The sequence below is a fragment of the Bicyclus anynana genome, chromosome 19, assembly GCF_947172395.1.
Source record: "Bicyclus anynana chromosome 19, ilBicAnyn1.1, whole genome shotgun sequence".
NCBI classification, from domain to species: domain Eukaryota; kingdom Metazoa; phylum Arthropoda; class Insecta; order Lepidoptera; family Nymphalidae; genus Bicyclus; species Bicyclus anynana.
Window position 1 is genome coordinate 11,214,328 of NC_069101.1, and position 10,306 is coordinate 11,224,633.

The 10,306-nt window shown below is 35.2% G+C and overlaps 1 protein-coding gene across 2 annotated transcripts; it reads left to right on the forward strand.

Moving 5' to 3' along the window:
* Nucleotides 1–2,957: 2,957 nt before the first annotated feature.
* Nucleotides 2,958–7,601, forward strand: LOC112045125 (arylphorin subunit alpha-like). Of its 2 annotated transcripts, none has more exons than XM_052887385.1 (5): nt 2,958–3,089; nt 3,955–4,088; nt 4,437–5,213; nt 5,289–5,425; nt 5,675–7,601. In XM_052887385.1, the coding sequence occupies exons 1-5, from the start codon at nt 2,993–2,995 to the stop codon at nt 7,506–7,508; spliced, it is 2,979 nt and encodes a 992-aa protein (XP_052743345.1). In that variant the 5' UTR covers nt 2,958–2,992; the 3' UTR covers nt 7,509–7,601. The 2 variants fall into 2 exon arrangements, with proteins under 2 accessions (XP_052743345.1, XP_052743346.1); XM_052887386.1 differs by having other exon boundaries at nt 5,304–5,425.
* The last annotated feature ends 2,705 nt before the right edge of the window (nt 7,602–10,306 follow it).

The window sequence follows — 10,306 nt, forward strand, 5'->3', positions numbered from 1 at the left end:
TTGTTTCGTCACATAGTATTTATGATATATACTAGATGGCGCTATTTAAAAAGCCTAAACCTGAGATCTGCAACAGTACAATATATTCATTCTAATAATAAGTATTAAAAAAATAAACTCTGTAATAATTTCTCGGTGATGCACGGTGAAGGAAAAACATCGTAAGGAAACCTGCATACCTACCTGAGAATTTTCTCAATTCTCTGCTTGTGTGAAGTCTGCGAATCTGCATTGGGCCAGCGAGGTGGACTGTTGGCCTAACCCCTCTCAGTCTGAGAGGAGACTCGAGTTCAGCAGTGAGCCGAATGGGTTGATAATGATGATGATGATGATATGTTTAGATGGAGATTAAGATAATAATGATATGTTTTACCTATTTAGCAACCATGGGTGCTTCTTTATGCACTTACTAAAGTAAACGGCCTCCGTGGCGCAGTGGATTTACAAGACGGAGGTCCTGGGTTCGATCCCCGGTTGGGCCGATTGAGGTTTTCTTAATTGGTCCAGGTTACCAGCTTAACGGCAAAGACGTAACTCCAAGCATTCCGGTACGATGCCGTGTAGAAACCCAAAAGAGTGTGGATTTTCATACTCCTCCTAACAAGTTAGCCCGCTGCCATCTTAGACTACATCATCACTTACCATCGTGTGAGGTTGCCGTCAAGGGCTAACATGTAAAGAATAAAAAAAAAAGTAATTTGAACATAAGCGGAGCCAAACAATTGAATTTTAATTATTAAGTTAGATAATTAACTTTCAATATTAAACCCTTTAATTAAGAAATCTTAAAGTAGATAACCTATGACTCTATCAAAATATCTATTTGTAAATAAACTTTTTAGATAGTGACATCAGTAATATGTATTAACTAGCGGATGCCCGCGACTTCGTCCGCGTGGAAATAAATGTAAACTTTCAAGACCTATTACACCACTTAAGAGGTTTAATTAAAAAAAAATTTGAATTACATTATATTTCGTATTTTTTATGATTTAAGAAAAAGAATTTAAAACTGTAACTCTAAAAATTAAGGATTTTCGATACAAACTTTCAACCCCTATTTCACCCCCTTCTTATTTTATTTTCGCAATAAAAAGTATGCTATAACTTCTCCGTATTATGCTTTTAAACCGTGCCAAGTTCCATTTGAATTCATTCATAAGTTTCAGCGTGATGCCCGAATAACAAAAAAACACGGACAGACAGACAGACAGACAAAAAATCAAAAAAGAATATATTTTTGGCTTCAGTATCGACAGTATAATGCACTGAAGAAAAATTCATGGTTCCCGAGAGATTTGTGAAAAATTAAATTTCACACGGACGAAGTCGCAGGCGTCCGATAGTAACATATATTAATACCTATAACATTATGTATTCACGTCTCAAAAAATATTTTTTTCAATCTAGTAGAACGTTAGTGAACATTTTAAGACCATTTAAGAAAAAGTATCAACTAGCCTATTGTCGAAAGTAACCTTTAGACTAAACTTCTCAGCCCGGAGTGGGCAAAATGGAAGTGTTACACTCCGTGCTTCGGAGAGCACGTTAAGGCGTCGGTCCCAGTGGATTTACAAGAGGGAGGTCCTGGGTTCGATCCCCGGCTGGGCCGATTGAGGTTTTCTTAATTGGTCCAGGTCTGGCTGGTGGGAGGCTACGACCGTGGCTAGTTACCACCCTACCCACAAAGACGTACCGCCAAGCGATTTACCGTTCCGGTACGATGTCGTCTAGAAACCGAAAGGAGTATGGATTTCATCCTACTCCTAACAAGTTAGCCCGCTTCAATCTTAGATTGCATCATCACTTACCATCAGGTGAGATTGTAGTCAAATGCTTACTTGTAGAGAATAAAAAAACAGTACCTCTAACTTTTATTACCTATAAAGTTTAATATTATCATCCTAAGCTCTCGATCTCAGCTGAGTTTCTCAACGTGGCTTGTAAATGAACATGAGTAAGACGAAGATCATGTCTAATTCTCATGTACCTATCGCTTGACCCAGCTATTGTTGAGGACTCTGCGCTAGAAATTGTTGATAATATATCTAGGACACACAGACCAGTTAGGTGGGTCCAATTTTGAGAAAGAGGCGAACCGCGAAATCCAGCAAGGCTGGGCAGTGGGCAGCGTTCGAGAAACTCCGCGACATCTTTATGTTCAAAATTCCTACAGTGCCTTAAGACGAAAGTCTTCGAACAGTGCGTGTTGTCAGTGATGACCTACGGATCCGAGACTTGGTCGCTAACTTATTAGATAACTCAAAGTCACTCAGCGGGCGATGGAGCGAGTTATGCTTTTAGGTTTTCTGCGTGATCGAATCAGAAATGAGGAGATCCGCAGACAAAGCAAAAACACTGACATAGCTCAGCGAGTCGCGAGGCTGAAGTATCAAATCATACTCTGGATAATGGATCTCCTCATTTCTGAACCTCCAAGCATAACTCGTTAATGCGCAAAATGGGCAGGCCACATAGTTTGAAAAGCCGATGGACGTTGGGGTCCCAAGGTGCAAAGCGCATTGTTGTTCGGCTTCCCTAGTAGGTGGACCGTTGTGTTTGGAAGTCCATGCAAGAGGCCTATGTCCAGCTGTGGACGTCCATCGGCTGATAATGACGATGATGATGATGCTCAAAAGCCCGTAAAGCCACATTGGCGGGTCTAAGCTCTATATCAACTCTCCAATATAAGAAGAGAGATGAGATATGGATAGATGGATAATCGGTAGGTATAAAGTACCAAGCAAAACATATTGTTATTTTTTCCAACTTAAGTAATCATGGATTATTGACCCAACAAACTTTTGTCATTTTAGTACTTATTAAGTAAACAACTAAGTAATTTAATGTAATAATTGAATCACACATAAAATAATAGGTGCATTCAACTATTTATCGGCTATATTGAAAATAAAAATGTCTGTGAACCTTTCTATCTGTATAGTATAAAATGAGAAATTTCGTTTAGATAGTTTGCATTATACAATAGAAAATGAAGGGGGTGATCGTGTTTTTAGTTTCTATATTGTGCTTACAAATTAAGGGATACCTTATAAGGGTCCCTACATCTGCTACGAATACTTTAGTCGGTAAGTTAGTTTTTTTTTTTAATATAAATAACGGACCAGGCATTTTTATTAAATGACAAGTTGTGGGCCGATTGAGATTTTCTTAATTGGTCCAGGTAGGGTGGTAGCTAGTTACCACCCTACCGGCAAAGACGTACCGCCAAGCGATTTGTAGTCGTTCCAGTACGAAATCGTGTCGTAACTGAAAGGGTTGAGAATTTTTATAGTCCTTCTAACAAGTTATTCCGCTTCCATTTTAGATTGCATCATCACTTACCACCAGATGAAATTGTAGTCAAGGGGTGACATTTTCTTTTTTTTTTTAAAGAATATTTGCCATTTAATAAGACTGTATTGAGTGGAGTGGGTACGACAATAGACCAACAGGGCGGCGATCGAATCACCGCCCGCCGGTTATGAGCCTGATCACTCTTACCGTTGAGCTATTGAGGTTCATATTCTTTTTACCCAACTTCAAAAAGACGGACGGGGCCTATTAAATAATGTAGACCAAAATCAAATCATGTTTCTAATTGTTTCATCACCTGTTATCTAATTTTTTTCTACAATTGTGGACTGGGCTTGTTTTTTTTCCTTTCAGTTTTTTTATTGCTTTTTTTTAATTTTTTGAATCTATACTAATATTATAAAGTTGAAGAGTATGTTTGTTTGTTTGTTTAATTGAACGCGCTAATCTCTAACGCGCTCTCTTAAAGCTATATATTATCCCCGTATTACTACGGGAATGAGAACCACGCAAGTAAAACCGCGCGGCTTCAGCTAGTTAAATATAAATATTCTTGCCAAGCTATATTGCTTGGCGTTTTATGTCAAGGGTAGTTTTCGGTTAAATGAAAAAAATACTTAAGTATTAATTTTTTTACAGATACTGGTGGATGGGTTCACATTCAGAAGCTTCTACTTCCGCTATTCGAAAATGTCTGCGAGGAAAGCACAGAGCCTATCATCGTCAGAAATAATGAAGAGTTTAAATTAAATCCTTCTAGTGGTGTTTATTTGGTAAATATAACTGACTGATCATAGTTTTAACTTCGTTACAGTTAATTTGTATTGTGTTGTCTAAACAGGAAATTATTTTTTGATTTTTCTTTCAAGAAATTCTTAGTAGCACCGGATCATATTATGCTTGTTTTCTCCATTTGTCTGGTTATGAAAGTAATATGACTCTTAAGACAGGACTAAAAGCTCCTGTATTTGCGTGCACACTTGTTCACTAAAATATCTTTTGGTTAGATGCCTAAAATAAAATTGACCGCTGGCCGTGACTAAAACTTGGTCTAGAAGACAATCATATTTTTATTATTCTATTTTATAATTTATATATACATATATAGTATAATTTTTCAGAATCCAGACGTTGTTGGCAATTTCCAAAACCTCAAAGCAAAAGGTTTATTGGCCAAGGGAGAAATTTTCACAGAGTTCAACCCTGACCACATGAATGAGCTGCAAGTAATTTACGAATTGTTGTACTACGCAAGAGACTTTGATACATTTTACAAAGCAGCTTGCTGGGCCCGTCAAAATGTCAACTGTGGTTTATTCATTGACGCCATATACTTGGCTATTCTTAACAGGCGTGACACAGAAAAGGTATCATTACCTCCACCCTATGAGATCTTACCAAACTATTTCGTTAGGAAGGGTTATATAGTAAAAGCATCATCTTTGATAAGAGGTGAACCAGTTTTGATGACCGACTGCGTACGAAACGAAGGAAACTCATACATTCTGAGCGTGAATTACACAAGTGACTATGACGATACTGATGACAAACTGGCCTATTTCCACGAAGACGTCGGTCTAAATTCCTATTTCTTTTTAACAAAACTCAAAACTTTACCCTGGCTTAATGACTCACAGAGAAAGACTTACGGTCTATATTTATACCACATAATGAAACAAATGATGGCAAGATACAATTTGGAGAGATATTCGAATGGATTACCAGAAGTGGATAGAATCGACTGGGATGATATAGACAAATCATCTTTCGATCCTTTACTTATTTATTCTAACGGTAATCAATTCAGTCAAAGAATGTCTGGAAGAACTGGGGACAGTGAACTATTAACAACATTAAAAAATATAGAAGATAATCTTCAAGGCGTCGTCTTACATATGGTAAATATATATTTTAAATATGATATAGATTATTTAAATATTATATTTTAAAAACTCCCTCATAATTTATTGAAGTACAAATATTTGCAGAGAGATGGTGGATACAGCAAATCTGATATCATGACCCATTTAATGGAAATTCTCGTTACAAGTGAAAGGAGTTACCTAAACATAGCTCAACAGTTCATCAATGAAGAAGGACTAGTATCGAGGTAAGATCAATTAATGTAGCATTTATATTGAGTCATATAATTAAATTAGAATTTATTTTATATCCCTTAATTACAGCACGTCACACTTTATTTCAAGGGAATATTTAAATTTTATTTGATTTTATATTTTTTTATCATCATGATGCGATAAACATATAATTTTACTGTAACTGTGTTCTTGTTTGGCATTATAAATTTAACGTGGGACATAGAATTTTCATTAAAAATAATGTTTAATTTCAATTTCAGGTATCCATCGGTTTTGGAACATTACATGACATCCGTAAGAGATCCGATGTTTTGGAAATTGAAAAAAACAATTATTGATCTGGTAGATAATGCCCTACAGGTATTGCCAAGTTACTCCAGAAATGAACTTTACTTCCCCGGCGTGGAGATACAAAATGTTGAAGTGAAAAAGATGATGACAACATTTGATAATTTCAAGTTTGACGTCACCAGTGCCCTAAAGTCGGAAGGAGAAGATACTAAATTTGAAGTAAAAATAGAGCAGCCAAGATTAAACCATAAGCCATTTTCTTTTAAAATATCTGTACTATCACATGTAGCACAAAAAGCATTGGTAAAGATATATATAGGCCCAAAAGTTATGCCCGGAGAATTAACGGAAAATAAAAATCTTTTCATGCTATTGGACAGATATGAAGTAAATCTTAAAATTGGTAGCAACATATTGTCAAGAGCTTCTAATGAAATGACAAGCCTTTCCGAAGATCTTCCGTCTCTGGAATCTCTACATAAATATGTTCTGGATGCTGAGTTTGGAATAGATGCCTTACCTCATAAATCTATTTGGTCACAAATCGGTTTCCCATCTCGATTAGTTCTTCCAAAAGGAACTAGTGAGGGTCTTCCTTTACATGTATTTGTATTTATAGCGCCGTATACTAAAGCAACTATTGGTGGTTCTAAAACTAATGTAGATTTAAATACAGACGCAATTTTTACACCTGGATATCCCTTAGACTTAAATATTGAGATCCAACAGTTGTTTAATCTCCCCAACGCCATGGTTAAAGATATAATGATTACACACAAAACTGAAAGCACTTCTTATACTAAACCCACAAACAATTACAACTCTGCATCAAATGGTAGGGTGTGGCCAACAGATGACCAAGAAACTGATGTTCCAAATGGTCCCTTGTATTTAAGTACTCGTCCCGAATTCACAAAGAAATCTTTTGATTATAAATCAAAATCCAATCAATATGGAAAGAAAACTGATTATGAAGCTAAAAGAGGTTATTATAATAAACCAAGTATTAAACCAGAAGAAAACACTGTTCAATTAGAAAAGGATGTAACTAATATTGTCACAAATAATGAAGCGTGGCCCACTAATAATAATGATTTTAATTCGGGAACTTCTTCGTATTTAAGTTCTCGACCTGAATTCACTAAAAGAACATTTGATTATAAATCAAAAACAAATCAATATGGAAAGAAGTATGATTATGCAGCTAAGCGAGTTAATTACGATAATCAGAACAAAACACCAGAAGACGTTAAAAATCATCAAGAAGACGAGAAAACTTTTAAGGAACCTGAAAAAACAGAAATTGTAAATAAAGTTTACATAGATACCGATAAAGAATACGATACAAATCGAAATTTTAATAAAGATACAACATTTCATAAGATTATATTAGATAAAGACAACGAAATTTACACCAAGGTTGAGGATGAAAAATACTTTAAAGATTTTGATAAATTTGTTGATGTCAAGACTCACAAAATACATGATAAGACTGTACCCGATACCATGGATGTTGTAAATAATATCTATATAAGTCGTGATCATGATGAAGTCCCAGAAGTTAATGACGATGAAACTATACATAATGTATTCATATTAGACAAACATCAAATTGATGATTTATTAGACATAAATTCCAATGAAATAGATAATGATGACTTCGAAAAAGTAATTGAAGTGAAAAATTTTAACGTGAAGCCACATGGATTACTAACTATGCCTAAAAGAAAAATGTCTAATATTTTTAATATTATTTTCAAACCCTTAAAAGCATTTGATTTCGATGAAAAAGTGTACGAATAAAGACACGTAGCTTTTTAAATTATGTTCATTGTTTTGTTATAATAGAGATTTATTAATAGATCGTAAGAAATTTAAATAAAATGTTTAACTGTCTATAATGTGTTTTTTTTTATTTTGAATTAAAATCTGTTAATGCTTAGTTAGGCTCCTGGTTTGCCTTAGTTAGAAACACAAATTTCTGGTGTCGATTCCTAAGTTTGGTTAAGAAGAACTGACCTTTAATTTCTTACAAAAAAAATCATTAAAAAAACATCAGCTTACTTGATGGTGTAATGCTTCACCTCTGTGCCTCGGACAGCAAGTTAAGTCCCCGGTTTCAGACATTATCAGTGTGCCTAGTGGGAGTTTTCAATGTTTTCAGACTGTTACTATCGCGTTAAAAGAAAGTTTTTATGGAATTGGAACAGTTGTACCGTAGTGCCACTAGATGGCGCTGTTTAAATTCCTTAGAAATTCGCGTTTACGTTACCGTGATCGTCACAGTTTCAAACTGCCACTAGGCCCTCTGATAGTGATCATTTAAAAGTCACATTAAGTACGCCAATCCTGTTTGGAGCAGCTTGGTGGGTCGAAACACCGTATCCCCATTCCTATAAGGAGGGAGACCTGGCCCTGTATTGGATAGTTAAATGATACTGATAATGATAGTAAGATGCTGTCTGCAGCAAAAGGGTTTTTCTTGTAACTTTATAAAAATATAAAAATTCACACATTTTTACAAATACTACAAAAGTTAAAGGATGTAATTACTATTTCCCGATATTCTATCATTATTTCTGGAACTCGTCCAAATACTTTACAACGAATGTTACGCTTTCCCTATTTTCAACGCAGAAAATTTAAAAACCATCGGTCACTAATGTGACAACCGCTAGAACACAAACAGAAATATTTTACAGTTGATTACAAGGTTTCCCTAACGTTCTTAAACCATGTTTATACCTACTAAAACTATCATCATCACCATAATCTAAATAGTCCACTGCTGGGTTCACATTCTTCAATAATATATTAGTTTTAAGCTCAAACCCACCAATCTAATCCAATGCAGGTTGGCATTATTTATAGCGATTACTTTCAGAAGCCGAGTATGACGTGAACATGCTCAAAGCACAAAGAAAATCAACTTCTTACTCCACGTTAATCTACGCTGATATTATGAACAGGTAAAGTTTATGGTAATGTAGGAGGTAATCTCCTCCAAAAGCCGTGATAGCCCAGTGGATATGACCTCTGCCTTCGATTCCGGAGCGAGTGGGTTTGAATCCGGTTTGGAACTTTTAATTTGTGTGCATTTTAAGAAATTAAATATCACGTGTCTCAAACGGTGAAGGAAATCATCGTGAGGAAACCTACATACCTGAGAATTTTCTTAATACTGTGCGTCTGCCAATCCGCATTGAGCCAACTATTGGCCAAACCGCTCTTATTCTGAGAGGAGACACAACCTCAGCAGTGAGCCGAATATGGGTTGATAACGAATCTCTGGATCTGAACCGATTTTGAAAATTCTTTTACCACTAGAAAGCCACTTTATCTGTGAGTGTTATAGGTTATATTTTATCGCCGTATTTTCACGGGAACAGGTACTACGCGGATGAAACCGCGGGGCTTCAGTACACCGATGTTTTTTTATTGTAAATTTTGTTTGACACATTTTATAGTACGTAGATATTTTAATCGTCATGTTCAACGCGCAATAAATAATATTAGCTATTGAAATAAATCATTCAACATCATAACCAGATGTAGCGGCAGATTCTTCAGCTATTTATTCCAGTCGTACAGAATCGCTAACATTAGAGATGAGTTGAGACTCATCAAACGTGCGAACATTTATTACGTTTAAAATTATTTTGTTAGACCTTATTTTATAGATATTAAAGCACAGAATCGATTATTAATATAACAGAAATTCCAAATTGTAGTATATTATGCTTAAATTCGGTAACACATATATACATCCACTTCTAGCAATTAACAGAAATAAAAATAAAGTTTAAAAACAATAACCCGACTACTTAATAAAGATGTCTAAAAAAGGACGATACAAGATCAAAAAGACTAGGTACTACTCAGTAAAAAGTAAAAAAATACATAAAAAAAATATACATTCGATACATCGAATTGTTAATCTATCTGTCTTTCGTCGGTTGAAAAAAATTTTAATAAAAAAAATACAACCGACTTCAAAACCTAAAAACGTACCCACTAAACTAAAAAGCGAAAAATAACATCATAATATGTTCTACCTGCTGATCAGTATGAAGGCGGTGCTAAGCCGGTGATGTATTAATTCAAGCCATGTGAGCATATCTTATAGATTTAGATTTTGCAGACAATGTCGTTTCATGTGGTCCTGTCAGAAATGGCTTAAATTAAGACAACACCGGCTAAGCACCGACTTCATACAGATCAGCAGGTAGAACATATTATGATGTTATTTTTCGCTTTTTAGTTTAGTGGGTACGTTTTTAGGTTTTGAAGTCGGTTGTATTTTTTTTATTAAAATTTTTATTATTTTTCAATTTTTAGTGTAAAATTTCATCTCAAACGAATACATCAGACCCCTAATGACAGTCACAACCCATCTTGGTACAAAATTCTCAGCAATACAAATTAATCAAGCCCAAGCACAAGGTAGCTACCGTAAACCGTCAAGGGGTTCCCTTCATTGACCTTGGTCTTCATCATCAGACCCCTAATAACAGACACAACTCATCTAGGTAGAAAGTTCTCAGCAATACGAATTAATCAAGACCAAACACAAGGTAGTTACTGTTAACTGTTAAGGAGTT